Source organism: Eschrichtius robustus, chromosome 8 (assembly GCF_028021215.1).
Source record: "Eschrichtius robustus isolate mEscRob2 chromosome 8, mEscRob2.pri, whole genome shotgun sequence".
NCBI classification, from domain to species: Eukaryota; Metazoa; Chordata; class Mammalia; order Artiodactyla; family Eschrichtiidae; genus Eschrichtius; species Eschrichtius robustus.
This window is the reverse complement of record NC_090831.1, coordinates 130225227-130243711: the sequence shown is the minus strand read 5'-3', so window position 1 is coordinate 130243711 and position 18485 is coordinate 130225227. Positions and strand designations below refer to the sequence as shown.

General features: G+C 45.2%; 1 protein-coding gene across 1 annotated transcript in view; it reads left to right on the top strand.

The window, feature by feature from the left end:
• ESYT2 (extended synaptotagmin 2) overlaps positions 1 to 18485 on the top strand; it is a 75178-nt gene that overhangs the window by 28774 nt on the left and 27919 nt on the right. The window contains exons 4-8 of the mRNA XM_068549787.1: positions 1759 to 1835; positions 5791 to 5863; positions 6110 to 6199; positions 12759 to 12814; positions 17212 to 17332. Of these exons, the coding sequence (XP_068405888.1) occupies positions 1759 to 1835; positions 5791 to 5863; positions 6110 to 6199; positions 12759 to 12814; positions 17212 to 17332 (417 nt within the window). The remainder of the gene's footprint in view (positions 1 to 1758; positions 1836 to 5790; positions 5864 to 6109; positions 6200 to 12758; positions 12815 to 17211; positions 17333 to 18485) is intronic.

Below are 18485 nucleotides of genomic sequence, written 5' to 3'. Positions count from 1 at the left end.
TAATTGACACATAACATGGCATTAGTTTCAAGGTAACATTGTTTTTTTGCCTAATAAAAATTCGGAGTTCAGTGGTACTTTTAAACTCACACACCAGGGCAGAGCCCGACAACCCACTCTCACCACGCACTGCGTCCTGATGTCTGTGCTTCAGCCTGTTGGGGTGTCAGTGAATGTGGCTGAGGACCATCTGACCGCCATCCGTGTCACTGCCCCCAGACTCGTTCCCATCCCACACTCCCCAGGCTGTCAGTCACCTTTCCCCATCAAGGCCCATTTTCTGTGGGCAGAGAATGCTCCTTCTCTTCTGCGGTGCCTCAGGTGTGTGTGTCCTGCCGAGCTGTGTTGTGCAGGCCATTCGCCCGCTTGGCTGTGAGGTCTGCAGCACGCTGCAAGTCGGGGTGTGGGCATCCTTTTGTTTGAGCACACCGGGCCAGCACAGGACCACCATGGGACACTACCTTTCATCTTCACTTCACCTCAGTCACCTCCAACGGTCACGACAGGTGGGAAGACACAGCTACGAGCTAGAAAGCACATGACTGTGAAGGGCGGACGGTGACTAGCTTAGGCCTCGACAGCCGCGTAAGGTCTCTGCGGCGCGTCCTTCCCCTGCCTGCCCCTTCTCCTCCGGCCCTGCAGTCACTGTCTCCCTCTGGCTGGCGTTTGTGTCTCCCAGAGTCAGGTAAGCTCATGCTGGCGCAGATCTGGAATTCTCGCTCCAGCTGGGTTTGTCTCAGGAAGAATTACGTTCCTGTTTCACATGCGCTTCAGTTTGATGCTACGTAAGATCATCATCGGAGGAGACGGCAGGAACGCAGAGAGTAGTGCGGGTTCATTCGGGGAGCTTGGCGTCGCCGTGGCTGCATGGACCTCTTTTGGGCACACAGGACCCGGGCTGTTTGATTGAAGGGACAGAAGAGAGGGGCAGGAGAGCCCGAGCAGAAAAGCCCGGGACCTGGGATGGTAGGAAGTGTACACTTAGAGCTTCTCCTGCAGCTGGGTGAGGAATAAGGTTTCAGGACACCCACACTGTCAGAGTGAGCAGTAAGACTCCAGAGGTCCGGTCGTTCTTCAGCTTGAGTTTTTAATGCTCAGACGTCATGGTGAAAACTTTCTTAGGAGGGGTCTCAAATCAATTAATGGGAAAAAGGTTTTGACATGATGTTGAAATACAGCGTTTATTGTAGGTCTGCCTTTTCTTTTTACAGAGTCATTTGATTGTGACCTTGTAGCATGTATTAGGTGTTGAAAATATAGCTAGTATTTTTGATTCACTCAAAAACCCCATTTGTATTAAAATCTTAAGAAATGGAAAATTATGACATAAAAAATGAAAGGAAGTTATATTTTAAACAATTAGTAAGGATGGAGTAGAGGGAAAGGGTCAAAGTCATCTGGAAGAGACAAGGGCCCAAGGGTCCTGGGAAGGAGCGAAGCCGGGTCATAGCGGAGCTGCGTCTGTGGCCCCTGAGCACCTGCTGTGCCAGGCCGTGCTCCTCGACCCGCATGGTCCTGTGTCCTGTAGCCTCACTGTCGCCCATATGGAGCTGCCCTCCTGACTGTGTTTTACAGATGAGGGCGCTGAGGGACAGAGGTTCAACAACTTGCTGGAGGTGAAACAGCTAGTACATTGTGAAGCAGAGTTTTCACTCCTGTGGCCTGATGCTGAAGCTCGTTGTCTCAGCTCTGCCATGTCACAGGGCTTGGTTTTCTTTCACCCTTCCTACGTTTTAAGTAAGCCAGTTCTTGTTTCAGCCCCTCAGGATCAATGGTGTTAAGGTGTATACTGAAAATGTGGACAAAAGGCAAATTATTTTGGACCTTCAGATTAGGTAAGTTTGTATTTATGTCATAGTTAATGATGTGTGATGTCACTTAGCTGTACCCATAAGATGGAGGATATAATGAGCACATTTCTTACCTGCTGTTTGATGGAATTGGACTAACTTCTTGTTGAAGACCTAAATTTATTTACTTTCTGGTTTTAGTTCCTGGTAGCCTAGATAATTGCTATCATTCATAAAACATGTTAAATAAAAGAAAGTAAAGGCACTACAAGAAAAAGACAGACCCATGTCCCTTGTGAACATTGATGCCACAATCCTCAAGAAAGTGCTAGCAAACTGAATTCAGCAACATAGTAAAAGGATTATACACCGTGACCAAGTGGGATTTATTCCTGGGATACAAGGATGGTTCAACATAAGAAAAGTGATCCGTGTAATGCCCCACATAAACAGAATGAAGGGGAAAAAAAACCCCTGCATGATTATCTAAGTTGATGCAGAAAAAGCATTTGGTGAAATTCAACACACTTTCATGATAAAAACACTTAAACAAGAAACAGACAGAAACTACTTCAGCATAATAAAAGGCATATATTCCCAGCAAGTGGCATGCTCAATGGTGAAAGACTGAAACCTTTTCCTCTGAGATCAGGAACAAGACAGGGATGCCTGCTTTCACCACCTCTGTTCAACATGGTACTGGAAGTTCTTTTAGAGCAATTAGGTATGAAGAAAACGAAGTGAATGGCATACAAGTTGGAAAGGAGGAAGTAAAATTATCTTTGTACACAGGTAATATGATCTATGTAGAAAACCTGAAAGATTCCACAAAAAGCTTTTAGAACTAGTAAATGAATTTAGCAAAGTAGAAGGATACAAAGTCAATGCAAAAAAAAAATCAGTTGCATTGTGTACATTAACAACGAGCAATCCAAAAAGGAAATTAAGAAAACAATTTCATTTACAGTAGAAACAGAAAGAATAAAATACTTAGAAATTAACTTAACCAAGGAGGTGGAAGACTTGTACAATGAAAACTACAGAACATTGCTGTAAGAAATTAAAGAAGACATAAATACATAGAGATACATCCCATGTTTGTGTTTTGGAAGACTTAATATTGTTAAAAGTCAACACTAAAAGCAATCTGTAGAAGCAGTGTGATCCATATAATCATATATCTGATAAGGGATTGAGATCCAGAATGTATAAGGAACTCCTACAACTCAACAGCAACAAAAAAACAAATAACCTGATTCAGAAATGAGCAAAGGACTTGAATAGACATTTCTCCAAAGAAGATACACAAGTGGACACAGGCACGTGAAAGGGTGCTCAACATCACTATTAATCAGGGAGAAGCAAATCCAGACCATAGTGAGATACCGCCTCACACCCATCAGGATGGCACCTATCAGAAAACAGATTAGTGAGGATGTGCAGAAATTGGAACCCCTGTGCACTGATGGCGGGAATGTAAAAGGTACAGTTGCTATGGAAACAGAATAGTTGTTCCTCAAAAAATTAAACAATTACTGCATGACCCAGCACTTCCATTTCTGGGTACATACCCAAAAGAATTGAAAACAAGGTCTCAAAGAGGTATTTGTGCACTTGTGTTCATAGCAGCTGTATTCCCAATAGCTAAAACATGGAAGCAACCCAGGTGTTCATTGACTGTTGAATGGGTAAGCAAGGTGTGTTATGTACATACAGTGGAGTATCATTCAGCTTTTATAAAGAAGGAAATCCTGCAGTGTGTAGTGTCCATCCTGCTACAACAGGGATGAACCTTGAGGACATTATGCTAAATGGAATAGGATAGTCACGAAAAGACAAATCCTGTCTGATTCCACTCATGTGAGGCCCCCAGAGGAGTCAGATTCACAGAAACAGAAAGTAGGATGAAGGCTGCAGGGGGCTGGGGGAGGCGGGATCAGAAGTCACTGTTTAACGGGTATAGAATTTCAGTTTTGCAAGATGCAGAGAGTTCTGGAAGTGATGGTGGTGATGGTTGCACAATAATCTGAATGTGCTTAATGCCACTGAGCCATGCACTTAAAAATGGTTGAGATGGTAATTTTATGTATATTTTACCACAATAAAAAATAATTGGGAAAAAAATTACTTAGGGGTCTGCCAGGTGCCTTGCCTGGGTGGTAGAGAGGTTTTCTCTGGCTCTTGTCTTCACTGTTCGTGAGCCTTTTTTTCTTTTTTTTTTTTCCGTGTCTTATTGACTGCCAAGATTCCGGCTTTCCCTGACGCCCCGGCGCAGCTGTGTGCAGGCCGCTGCTGAGCTGCTGACTGACACACGGCCCCGCAGGGTTTGGTTTGTTGTTTTGGCTAAGGATCATTTTATTTTATCATGTCATCTTTGAGTTTCTAAAGTGTGTTAATATAGTAAATGAACAGTCAGTACCAATTACCTTTATTCTAGAAGGGAGCATAGAATGTTGTGATGATGTAATATGGTAAACTCTGCATCTTTAACATATTTGGAACTACTGCAAACGCTGCTGCCATCAGTGCAGTAAAAGAGGAAGCCCCGCGTATGTCTTCGGGTCAGCTGCACCCCGGAAGGGCTGTCCACTAGGCTGAGGATGAGCTTCAGGAGCGTGGGAACCTTGTTCTCTTGTTCCAGCACCGAGGGAGCACTGCGTACACGTTCATTAAATAAACATTGGAATGAATCTGCTACCGGACACCATTTTGAAGATGCAGCCTGGCTTTTGTGGTTTCAGCAGACATGACGGCATACGCAAGTTATGCAGCTCAGATATTTATGTCTCTAAAAAGTCTGCTTTTTCCTGTGTCCCAGATAAGGACCGTAACTAGGTTACTGGCCGTGGAGTTGGGGAAGGAGTAATTGAGAGCTATGAGGAAATAAATGATCAAGTCTTAGTGTGTGTGGGCGAAAACCTGCCGCTCGCCATCTGCCTCTACAAGGGTGAGGCCACCAGCCACTGCAGTTGCTGACCTTCCACACACCCTGAAAGGAGTTCAGGGCAGAGATCAGGAATGAGGCCCTCTGTGCTCTGGGAAAACTGGCAGAACAGGTCTTCAGATAGATATATTCAGGAGACGATGTTATGAGCACAATTTCTCGCGTCTTCTCATAGCTAGAAAAGCACTGCTATCATTAACTCAGATGTCTGCCCCTCGTGGCTAGCAGCAACTTTCTGCCAAAATGTGTGCTTGACTGTACGTCCCCCCTTCACCAAAAGAACCTACAGGTATTGACTTTTACATCAGGACTGTGAATATTGGAAGACTTTCATCCCAGATGCCTTTTGTCACTGTTTTGCTCATGTGCTTAGACAGTCTCTCTCATGGTTATCAAATTGCCCCCCGACGCTCCCACGCAGGAGTGGGAAGTCCTGCTTCCAAGAGTCAAGGGTGGGAGTCAAATCATACGGCTCCCACGCAAAACGTAGTGGACGTGCCATGTTCATTGTAAAGATGGATGTAAGCCTTACCTTCAGCATCATGCTGTATTCATGTTTGTTTCACATTAATGATCGAAAAGACTTAATCGTTGAGTAAAATTGATACCTCAGATGGATGTAATGTCTTTAACCTTTGACATCAGAAGGCCCTGAGCACTGCTAGTTTCCTCAGTACGGGGGGCTTGGGCACAGCATTTATTTGTGGTGAAGTATAATCTCAGCATTTTTTATGTTTTAAACAAGCATAGTTGTTTATAAAACAAATGAAAACTACGCTCCATCAAGAGACTGCTCCAGAAGTTGCACTTTGAGAAGTGACATTTATACCAAGGCCTCTGGCCAGGCTGCCTGCCTCGCCACCCGTGCGGTGGTACTGACTGGTGTCAGTGACTGCTCCAGCGCAGGCACTAGAACACTCTGGCATGGCCAGGCTGCAAGTTACAGCTTTGCCTACAGTCTAGTTCTGGTTGCTTTACTATCATTGTATTCAGATTATATAGCTTGCAGGTCTGTGGTGATTAAGAGAATGTAATACAGAACTTTTTCTTTGCTAGTTTTGTAGGAAATTGTGAGATTGATTTGGAGATCAAGCGATATTTTTGTAGAGCTGGTGTGCAAAGTATACAGGTAAGGTTTTTTTAAGTTTCATAGTCTTCTCAAATCCTTTGTGCTCTATTCAGAAAGAAAATCATGAAGTTTTTATTAACTCAGAATTTCTTTGAAGTTAAGTTTTTGTTTATAGGTTATACTTGAGAGAAACCTGAAGTCAGATGTTCAGGAATCACTGAGAGGATCCTGCATCCTCCTTCTTGTGTCTCTAATGGCCTGTGGAATTGTTTTCTGTTAATGTTTCGGTTTCCCATTTGAATTTAGATTCATGGTACAATGCGGGTGATCCTGGAACCACTGATTGGAGACATGCCCTTAGTGGGAGCTTTGTCTATCTTCTTCCTTAGGAAGCCAGTAAGTCAATGTTTATTTCATTCTTTTCTTCCCATTCACTGACAAGAATGTGTACATATCGAAGAATAGACAGAGTGGAGAAAAAGAGCTTAACTCACTTTATTCCCTTTGGTGCATGAATCCTGCGTGCTTTCATCTCTTTATGCCTTAACAGAGGGCTTCACATCTCTCGATAGACAACTTTTTTCCTCATTATAAAAATAATATGTTTTGCTGCAGAAAATTTGAAAGCAGACCTTAGAAAGTATAGGTTGTAACTAACATTCAGCACCTATCACTGAGTATGATATATATTTACTGATTCAATCCTCATAGCTCTGTAGCTAGATACTAACACTAAATACTTTTGCCGACCAGGACCTGAGAGTCTGATTTGTCCAAGTCACAAAACCAGTAAGTCTGGGGATCTGCACCTGGACCTGCCCTGGTCTGGCAGAGATGCTATCCTCATACTCACCTTAAGTCACCCTGCAGCCGCCCCCCCCCCCCCCCGCCACCATTGCCTGCCTCTCGGGGTGTGTTAAGTGAAGCACACAGTATGCTGTGTTTTTAAGAGTCACAAAGATTAATTTTGACTAAGTTATATTTTAACACTTGGATAAACCATGATATTATTATTTTACATTCCATTTTTGGTTATAAGTCGTCAATACTTATTACTCATCATTAGCCACAAAAGTAAGACAACAAAAATGTCACCTACCTAGACTCTCCCTCACTGAGACCCTTTCTCCTCGCCGAGGCCCCTCCCCTCACTGAGACTGTCCATCCTCACCTGGGTGGCTCCATTCCTACAAGGCTCCTCATCTGGGCTTCTGCAGCCTCTGCTTGGCTTCCTGCCTTGGCTCTGTCCTCAGTGGACTTCACTGCTAGGGGTCTTGACCCGGCAGACTGACCCACCAGGGGCCGGCTCTCACTCGCGGACGGTCATCTGTCCAGTGCAGTGGTAGTACCACCCCCGCCCCCTCCCCCATTGTCCCTTCCACCTCCCTCCTTCTCTCTCCCTCCTCTCCCAGAATGCTGCCCTTCCCAGGACACAGGCAGCCAGGTTCCCTCCTTGTCCCTGTGCCTCATAGCACACTTCTTAATCTTTGCAAGCCACAGCCATATCTGTCTCCGTACAGTTCAGTAAATGTCTGATGAATGAATGGATCTGTTTCTCAGATACCTCTTCACAGTGTGCCGTTTTTGTAACCTGCGATGAGTCCTTTCTGGAGGTGTCATTAACATCATGTGTAGTGTAAAATGGGGATATTCATTTGTATAATTTGATTCAAATAACTTAATATAAATTATCGTTGCTGGTTTTTAAAATACAAGTTTATCTAGACCAAACAAGTGGTACTTTTCTGTATAAAAACATAAGAAGTAAGTGTCATCACTCTTTGTTACCGCTAAAATTATTATTCTCATTTGCTTTTTATTGCTTAAATAATTGGCTTATTTTGAACGTATCTTAACAACACAAAACATGGTAAAATTCAAAAGCTATTAAGGAACATCTGTGTTAAATTTTAATTTATTAAAATTTTGAGAAATGAAGAAATCCGTAAAAGATTCAAAATTCATGGGGTTTTTTTCCCCACATACAAGTTGTTGAAAAGACAGCATGTTTAAAAAAATTCCTTCATTAATGAATATAAAAAACTAATCCTTAGCAAGTTGATAAGTATTTTTAGTTTGCAGGGAATTTTTAACAATTTAAAGAGTTTTTTTTCAGCTCAATGTAACAAAATCCAAATCTTTAAATCTTCCTCAAAACTTTGTAATATTCTTCATTGGATCTTTCTTAGGTATACTTAGTTTAAAAATAACATTGTAGGGACTTCCCTGGTGGTCCAGTGGTTCGGACTCCATGCTTCCACTGCAGGGAGCCCAGGTTCAGTCCCTGGTCAGGGAACTAGGTAGGATCCCACAAGCTGTGCAGCCAAAAAATAAAAAATAAAATAAAAATAACATTATAATGTTAATTTCCAAATGAAATTTTAGTACTCAGAAAAGCAGGATGAGGCTGTGAAAGGTTGAGGATCACTTGTATCCTTATATGGTGAATTACAGTCACCAAGCACAGGCTTCAGAGAAAAGGGACTTTTTCAGTCGCTTTCATCTGGAAAATGTAAGAGCAGAATTCCCTGCTGGCTGCCAAGTCCTTCCTCACCCCAGTGAAAAACAGAAAGATCGCGGTTTCGACTATCCAGATGATTTAGAAGCATGGCAACCTTCAGAAGAATATGAAACTTTCGCACGTTTTTTGCTCGTTGATTTGTTTAGATTAGTTCTGATAATGTGCTACTTGTTTTTAAAAAAATAACCACAGGTGTCTGCAGTGCTGACCTTGTTCAGCACAGTGGGGGCAGGGCGGATGTACTGTCCCCTTATTTCAGGTTAAGTGACAGACATGAGCGCCACACAGCCTCACTTTCCGCTCCTGGTTCTTTCTCTCCTTTGAACTGTGTGCTTTGAACAAATTACCATCTTCTCCCAGTATCCACAGGGGATTGGTTCCAGGACTCCCACGGACCAAAATCCGTGGGTGCTCAAGTTCCTTATTAAATGGCGTAGCATTTGTACATAACCTACGCACATCCTCTGGTATCCTTTAAATCATCTCTAGATCACTTAATAACACCTAGTACGGTGTAAATTCTGTGTAAATCGTTGAAAGTCCAATGTAAATAGTTGCCCTAGTGCAGCAGATTCAAGTTTTGCCTTTTGGAACTTCTGGAACTTTTTCTTTCCGAATACTTTTGATCCGTGTTTGGTTGAATCTGAGAAGGCGGAACTGGAACCCTCAGATACGGAGGCCCAACTGTGTTTAATTTCTGTAAGCCTCAGTCTCCCCATCGGTAACATGGGGAGTACACTAATACCTCCCTCAAAAGATTAGAGGTGACGATTAAATGTTAAAACACTTGGTATAGCACCTGGCACTCAGTGAGTCTTCAGATGTTTAAGAAATTAAATATTTTGCTATATGTAGGGTTAGCATTCTGGTGGGGTCCTGGCAGCAGAGGTCGAGCATTGGTAAGCACAGAAGCTTGGGTTAAGGTTCTGGTATGAGCCAGGGCGACCTACTCTCTGCCCTTGGACATGTCCCAGGGGAGTGGTGGCAACCCACTCATGCTAACTTGACAGTTGTTGGGATTGCCTCTGGCATACACTCTTAAGGGTGTTTCAGAATCCTTAGGTCATTTTTAGGTCTGTCTCAGGAGTATGGATTAGAGTAGACTGGGTCAGGAGGTCCTTTCTAGAACTTCTCCAGGAGGTGGTCTGGGGCTCACTCTGAACCTGTTTATCCTAAAGGGGTCCTCCCAGCTAGCAAAGGACATGCCTGCTGAGCCTTTGATCCACAGATTGAGCTTCTTCATCTATAAAATGGAAATAACATCTTCCGTTTAGAGTGATTGTGAAAAGAAACTGAATCCTACTAGCTAGGACTCCGGCAATTGAGGTACCTTAAGCAAAGGAAGGGGGAGAAGGGGGAGCTTTATTTAAAAACAAAATGAGCATATATCGATGTCTCATGAAACTCATGCAGGGGCTGCAGTTGGGAGTCAGGAACAGGACGGAATGTGGAATGTGGACGCCGTGGCCACTGTCTCTTGTGCCTGTTCTGCCTCAGCTTCGTTCTTCTCTCACCCTGAGACCAGCCTCCTCTGGTCCTTCAGGCCACAGGCCAGAAACGCTGGCTGCCGGTGCCCCCAGGAGTGAGCCTCCCGGTCTTCCCTTGGTCCTTGCCTGCCCTATTCCAGCTGCATCAGATACAGACCCTTAACCCCGAGACCAGGAGTAGGAAGGTTGCAGCATTCGAACGAGGCTCCCAGAAACCGATTCCTGCAGCCCTGCGTGGGAGGTGGTCATGAGGGGCGAGGGAGGGCTGGGCTGGCAGGTCCATGGAGCCCACTGGACGGAAGAGGCCCAGTCTTAGGCCACACATTAAGCCACTGGGGAGTTTGTGGCTGTTTATCCCGCCAGGTGTCCTCTGCATTTCTTGGATCTGGGGTTTGATGTCTTTCATCATTTTGAAGCGTCTTGCCCCACCACCGTTGTTGTGGTGCTCTTTCAGTGGCCCTGCCCCCTCCCTGTGACTCTGTCTTTGGAGGGTCTTGTGCAGGAGAGAGTGTCGCACCTGCCCCCAGCAATACCGGATCTCTGTGGTCAAGGCATAGAGGGTGAATTCTGTTCCTGTCCTCTGAGTGGCTGTGGTCCCTCGCCTCTGGAAGGCAGGGCTTCTGTCTTTCCTGCAGCAGCTGTGCTCTCCTCGGCCTGCCCTATTTCTGTGGATTTCACAGGGTTTACTCTGGCTCTCCTGCCCTGGGATGGCCCTGTCGCCTCAGCTCTCCATGCATTCAGGAGTGATGCTCTTCCCAGTTTTCTACATCCCAAGTGAAAGCTGGAAGTCCTAGGAGCTTTAAGACATAAGAAAAATATTCGTGACCTTTACCACCAGCCCAAATCAGAAAATTCAGAAACTCTGGAGAAGGGTGGAGCCACCAGTCTGTTTTGTTTTGTTTTTAAATATTTATTTTCTTTTTGGCTGCGTCCGGTCTTCGTTGCGGCACGCGGGCTCCTCCTTGTGCCGCGCGGACGTCTCTCTAGTTGTGGCGCACGTGCTCAATAGTTGTGGTGCGCAGGCTTAGTTGCTCTGCTGCATGTGGGATCTTAGTTCCCTGGCCAGGGATCGAACCCGTGTCCCCTGCGTTGGAAGACGGATTCTTAACCACTGGACCACCAGGGAAGTCTCCACCAGTCCGTTTTTAACAGACTTCCTGTGTAGGACGCCTGGCGTGTTGTCAGTGCTGAAATGAGCAGTGGCTGTCACCGACTCTCCTGCAACCCACAGATGGCACGGAGGGCAGAGGGCAGCCGACTGAGGTTCCCGTGAACACATGCTGCGCTGGTGGGGTTGCAGTTGCAACGTGCCCACCTTACTCACTGTCCCTCGGCAGCCCAAAGAGCTGATTTCCTGTCCTTTGGGAGCATGTCTCACTGGTTCTTCAGTTTCCCGAAAGGAGATCCCAGTCATCCAGACTTGGCACTAATTTTAGTTGCTTTCCCAAAGCGCTGCCTGGATCTGCCCTGCCCTCACACCTGTCCACCTGCTCACACACTCACTCTCGTCCTCCCACACACAGTCACTCACACTCCTCTCTCACCCCCTCAGCTTGGCTCTTCTGTCCCCTGGCCTCCCTGTGTTCAGGGACAGGCCAGCTCCCCCTTCAGGGCCTTGAACGCGGAGGCCCTTCCCCTGGGGCCTTCTTTCTTGCATTCAGATCTCTTCTTTTCAAGCTCACCTGAATCTGTCCTTCCATGAATTCTGCCCCTGCCTCGCAGGCATTTTGTTTCTCTGAATTTGGGTAGCATCCAGGTACATCTTACCATTTTGCCAAGGGTCCTGCGAGTCGGCCCTCTGTCACCTGAGCGTTTGTACTCTAGTTATAATCCCCTCCGGGTGACTGCCCTTTGGGAGGGCCTGTGAGTGCTTCTTTACTCCTGGTTCAGCAGGGTGCCCCAGATCTGGAGTCAGCCATTTCTTCAAAATCCCCTGTTCCTTTTAGTGGAAAACGCGTTTAGAGATCGTAGTCAGGGTGCTAGGGAGTCCTAGGGAGGTTAGTGTTTCAGGACTTTATTAAAGTTGTTGCTTTTGAGTTTTGCCCTGTCCGAAAGAATCTTGACCCTTCCAGTTCATGTTTATAACCACCTACTGCCCAGCTTTGTCACTCCAGCTCTATGGGTAATAGAGGTCATGCAGTTTCACTTAGCATCTTCTACAACATAGAGCACAAGTAATTTCATTATGTGCAGTACCCGTCTTGACAGGAAAAGCAGTGTTTCCAATCAGTACTTTTTACCTGTCCACATCCGTTTAATAGAATCTCAGCCAACTATATAGGAATTATTCTAAGATAAATACCCACTAGAAAAATGAGCAATAAAATACAGGTGTTGAATGAATGAATGGAACATGTCCCACTAGTATGAGGAATATGCAGACTGAAACAGCGATAAAGTACCATTCTTTAACTGCTGGATAGACTGATTTTTAATATAGGTGTAAAATATTTTTAATAGGTTGTAAAGAAAGGACATTTTATACAGTTTTGATGGGAATGTAAGTTTGTACAATATTAGGGCAATTATGTAGCATCTATCAACATAAAAAATGAACATGTATCTTTGACCAGAATTTCCACTTTTTGAATGCTAGTCTCCATGTGTATGTAACAACACGTGTGTACAAAGATATTCACTGATTCATTACTTACAATAAAAGAGAAATTGTAAATATTCTAAGTGCTCGTCAATAGGAGGATGGGTATATAAATAATTATGATTTTACTGGAGTAAATTTTGACATCAAAAGAACAAAACAAGAACAGGCAAGGTATCTATACCAACACGGGACAACGGCCTTGATGTTTTACAAAGTGAAAAACAAGGTATAGGACAGTAGTATGTACTAACCCATTTCATTTATAAAGAAACAAACCTGCATGATTTGATGTGATAATTGGAAATAATTTGCATACTTAATATTTTTGCCCTTTTTTTAAAACAGCTTTTAGAAATTAATTGGACAGGACTGACTAATCTTCTCGATATCCCCGGATTGAAGTAAGTACTCTGTCACGTCCTGTGGGTAGCTTGCTGGTGGTGTCACGTGCGTTTCCAGTGTCACGAAGACGACACGGGTGTTTGAGAGCTACGTCTTCCTAGCAGAGCCCATGCTTTCCGGGCGGGCTCTCTTGGGCTCTGGTGTCTCCGGCCCATCTGAGGCTCTGGGTCAGAGCCGCATGAGAGCCCTGTTAGGACTAGATGGAGCCTTTTCATTAGTCAAGAGGTGTCTTTCCAGTTTTGGTGTTTTAATATCCCAGAAAATTAAAGAAAACTTTAAAAAGTTTTCAAGCTCTTATAGGTTTCAAAGCTAGCCCTTCTTGGAATCTTTTCGAGCTGTGCTGCGCCTTCCCTTTCTGCCTTCTGTGCCTTGACCCGCTCCTCGCTGGAGGGGTAGGCGTCAGCCCTGGACCTGGGAGCTGCGTCGTGTGGCTGGGAGGGCCTTGTTGTTCCGTGTCCTCTAGTGTCTGAAACGCGAGGAAACCTTCCGCCACGAGCATGGGAAGCCCTTCAGGGCGTGTCCTGCCTGTGGGAGAAGGGAGGCTTCCTGGTCGTGCCACAGTCCCTCTGTCCTCCGAGGTGGAAGGCGGTGGCGGCAGACCTGTCAGCCACCACTGAGCAGGAAGGGCTGAGGCTGCAGCCGCCAAGTCTGCTTCTGCTGGTTTCACTGTTGCATTTGAAAGTTAAAGTGTGTTGCTTGTTGGTTAAAGTTACACATGTTCCTAGTGGACACTGCTAATCTGTGGGGGGGTTTTCCCCCTAAAATAGCTTAAAAATTGAATTATGAAAGCCTTGGTTTCAATCTCTTTTTTCTCTTCCCGTGTATTTGTTTATGCCCTTGAAATGGCCATTAGAAAGAATTTTGTTTCATTATCAGGGAAAAATTAAGACTACACTGAGGCATAGTCATAACAATAAAAGTCTTTTTTAGGGGCTGTGGTTTATTGGATATAGAAAAATACTGTTATCTTTAAAAGGTTTTTGGAACGAAAGGACAACTTTAAAAGAGTTTTGTTAAAGTGTTGATTAGGATTCTTGCTTGCAACAACAAACCCAACTTACCTGGTCTTCATTAAGTGAGTAAATAATTGAGTAAACAAATACTGTTTTGTTTTTTTTTTTTAATTGGAGTATAGTTGATCTACAGCGTTGTTAGTTTCAGTTGTACAGCAAAGTGATTCAGTTAAACATATACGTGTATTCACTCTTTTTTTTTTTAATTTTTATTTATTTATTTATGGCTGTGTTGGGTCTTGGTTTCTGTGCGAGGGCTTTCTCTAGTTGCGGCAAGTGGGGGCCGCTCTTCATCGCCGTGCACGGGCCTCTCACTGTCGCGGCCTCTCTTGTTGCGGAGCACAGGCTCCAGACGCACAGGCTCAGTAATTGTGGCTCACGGGCCTAGTTGCTCCGCGGCATGTGGGATCTTCCCAGACCAGGGCTCGAACCCGTGTCCCCTGCATTGGCAGGCAGATTCTCAACCACTGCGCCACCAGGGAAGCCCCAAATACTGTTTTTTAGAGACAGTCTATTCACTCGTCCGACACATGGGTACGGAGTGCCTGCTGTGAGTGCCAGCCGTGGCCGTGAGCAGAGTGGAGCCTGCACCCTCGGCTGGTGTCGCCGAGAGGCCTGCGGCCCTGTCGGGTAGCTAGGCACAGCCAGGTGCTGGCATCCACAGGACGGCTCCTGACTCTGCTTTTCTGTGCGTGGCTTTGTTGCCAGGCAGGCTCTTGCTGTGAAGTAGCTGCTTCTAGCTTCTATTCCGCACGCTCAGCTGCCTCAGTCGGAAGAAGAACCTTTTCCCGCGAGTTCCAGCAAAAGTTCTAGGGTTGACTTCTGTTTGTCTGCCTGTCTTTGGACAGACTCTCCTGGTTCTGAGGGTCAGGTTCTAGGGTTGACTTGTTTGTCTGCCTGTCCTTGGGCAGACTCTCCTGGTTCTGAGGGTCAGGTTGGGCCTCGTGCCCATGCTGAGAGGAGGCAGAGAAGTGCTTGAAGAAGCTCCAGTGAAGGTGGGGGCGGGGGGGACCCCAAGGAAGGGCTCCAGAAGTTGGAGGAGAGGGTGCTGCTTAGCTGGCAAAAACGACAAATCCCTGCTGTCGTTTAGCGTAGAAGAGTGTGGTCTGCTTTCTTCCCCTCTGCGTCGTGGGAGGGGTTTGTCGAGCATCTGCCCTGCAGGCCCTGGTGTGCTGGCTCCCTCTAGAGAGCCAGAGGGCGGGCTCTGCCGCGTGAGCCTGCAGCGCAGCTCGGGGGTCAGTCCCAGAGCATTCAGTTAGAAGGGAGAAATGCATGCACACTCGCTCGAGGCACACATACAAATACAGCGCCATTTCATTGCGTGATTTTATATGAAGGCAGGCTCTTTTTGTATAGTAATAACTTCTGGCTGTTGTTTTATATATGGGTTTTCATATATACAATATATAAAACCTATTCTTCTATATTCATTATGTATAGGATTGCATTTATCATTAAAAGTATCAAAATATACTCATATATATTAGAAATACAGACGGAAATAGACACACACCATTCAAAAATGAGACTGTGGTATAAAAGGGATATGGTAAAATACCCCTTTTAAATTATATATATTTATATATGATACATAATTACGTAAATTTTATGTGATACAATATACGCATATCTACTTAACATAAAACTTGGGCTACTATTTCTCAAAGATTTTGTCAAACAACTCACAGCTGTGGTAAGCCTTGTCTTATAAAAATAAATATTTAATAACTTTGAACCTAACTTAGTGAAATCTTGCCCCAAGCTTTACAAAATGAACATCTACATGCTCTATCCATTGACTACAAAACAGAATCCAAGGTATTATAAAGTAGCAGTGATGCCTGAATCACTTTACCACAAATTTTAGCTATCCTTAACAGTTTTCAATGGAGAGCCATAAACTGAGTGTTGAAGGGATGAGGGTTGTGACAGAAACAGAAGTAGGGTGATGAACAGGGTCGGTTCCAAAGGACCAGGAGGGTGGGACACAGTGGAAGCTGCTGTGTGCTGAGCCCGGCGTAGTCAGGACGAGCGGAGTGGCTCAGGGGATGCCCAGCCCCACTTGGGAGCCCGCGGATGGGGCTGCCGAGCTGAGCCTGGTGCTGGCACCGTAGGCGTTAGAGAGAGGTGGGGCAGTGGCCAACCACCGTAGCAGCTAAGGGATTCTTGAAACATTTATGTCATCAGTGAGGGGCCTTCTGTTTCAACAGATTTTTCAGTACAAACAAAACTGGTACTTCTGCAGGGAAATGCCTGAAGTAAGACTATGCTTGGTATTAATGCTTTGAAGGACCATCTCATCCTCTGCGTGGTGAACACTGATCCAGTGTCTGCGGCTTAGACCCTCTTAGTCCCCCTGGACTGTTAGCGCCCGAGTAACTGGCCTCTTCAGCAGTGGAGTGTGGAGCTGTCTGTGGGTGTGTGGTTTGTCTCTGCCCATGTCGGGCTGAAAGGCGCTGCGCTGAGGTTCCGCATCTTGGCCTTGCATTTGGACCCCCAACCTGCAGTGAGGCTCAGTTATCACTCAGTGAATGACGGCACTTTCACTGTGTCCCAGTGGATGTTCCGTGTGTAGTTACTTTACATCTGCATGTTCATAATGTTAACATCTGAGAAGTACTGGCAAGAAGTAAGGTTCTTTTAAAACTTTGCACTTCTGACTAAAGGTGTTCTTCTATAGCAATGAAACTTGGTTTACGTATGCCTCAAAAGTGCTGTCACACATACGTTGCTTGATTCTCACATTTACACCAAAGAACAGACAAAAAGCATATTGAAAGCACATTTGCTTCTTTAGCCTCCACAGTTTTATTCTGGCTACTGAGATCTCTGTGCAGTGGTGTATAGTCTTTCAAATTGATTACAGTATTCAGTACCCAAATAAAGTGTGAAGAAAGAATGAACTGTAAATTCCTTTGCTTCGTTGGGACCTCTGCATATATAACAGGAAAGATAAATTTAATGTAATAAACATGGAATGAGTAAATAAATGGATGCTTGTTTTGGTATTCTCTGTACTTTTATGGGTGTTTGAAATAGTTTATGTTAAAAAAAAGAAATTTATTTAAATGTATCTTACTTATTCAATATTAAATCAATGATAAAGTTATGTGGAAATGTATGAGATGTTATTTAGGACATTGTGAAATATAGCCAGAATAGTATCTTGTGTTCTCAGAATAAACCCCACATAATCGTCACTGTAGCAGTACTGCATCTAAAGTATTAAACTGCTGGCTATAAATACTGTGTTAGAGGGATTAGCTCCACACTGTCAGTGGGATGTTGTGTCATGTCTATGCTAAGTTCACTGTTAACAGGCGATAACTAGTACTGAAGTGTCTGATAGTTGGTTTGTTTGTTTTTTACCTCCCACCTAACAGTGGTTTGTCAGATACTATCATTTTGGACATAATATCAAACTACCTGGTGCTTCCCAACCGAATCACGGTTCCTCTCGTCAGCGAAGTTCAAATAGCACAGTTGCGGTTTCCTATACCAAAGGTAAGCATCCATTCATTAACACTTACAGACAGACTGGAGGAACTCTTCACATACTTGGGTGTTGTGACTTCTTGTATTTCTCCTAACAGCAGCCTTGCCACGTGGATCTTGATGCAGTAAAGGTGGTCTGTCCTGCCCTGTTCCTTAGGAGATTGGCTAAGGGGCATCTGGCCGAAAAGTTTCAGAGACTTGAGGACAGTTCTTAAACCTCAGCTGTGAACCTCAGAGCTGCTCATAGGGATTTAATTCTGCAGATGTCATTGCAGGTTGTAAAGGACAGCTATGACAACTTATTTATTGCCTCAGAAAGCACTTCCTATTTGTATGTATCAAGATGTAACAGTTCAGCCTAAGCTGGGAACGTTGTACAAGCCTCCCCTCAGATAGGCTTGACAGAGTGGGCATCTTTGGGGTCACTCAGGGAGGGATGTGGCAGGCGCGTCGTTAGTGTTAGAGCTGCCCTGGGTGGGATGTAAGGGCACGGCCGGGGCTGAGCCACAGCCCTGCGGTTAGGCAGCGGCTTCACTTCGGGAGCGTATTCCTTGGTGTGTCTGGGCTGCAGTTTCTTCATCTGTAAGTTGGGGTGATGCCCTGCACACAGAGGCGGGTCACACATGTTGGAGTCGCCTTCATTTGAGTAAACTAAACAACCTCAGTCTGAGACTGAGAGCCTGCTGGCCAAGGACGTGGAATCCTCTGCTGGGCACAGAGCTGGAAGGGTGGCCCCAGTTAGCAAGGGCTTCTCCCCACCCGTCTGGTCTGACCGACCTTGGGCTCCAGAAGTGGAGTGGGCAGCCTGTCACATGGTGTCTGGTCCTAGTTCAGTGTTTGTTTCCTGAAGTAGAAGTGGCCAGCCTTTCCCCACTGCCCGTTAACTCTTTCTAGGTAAATTTGATCTCAGTAACAGTGCACAAACCAACAAAAGTGCATGAGCATTCCTGTATTTTTTCAAGTAACAACACCCCAGTCATTCATGCCCAAATTAGTTACATTGTTGGCATTCAGCAGATGTGATGGGACACCACGTATGAGACAGGGATGTCTTTTTTCGTTAACTTAGGATTCTCATCTCTGGAAACCCAGGCCTGCCTTTCCACATAGAAATCCCCGTGCTCCTAGGCCATTAGGCCTTTGTATTCTCTGAGTACAGGTG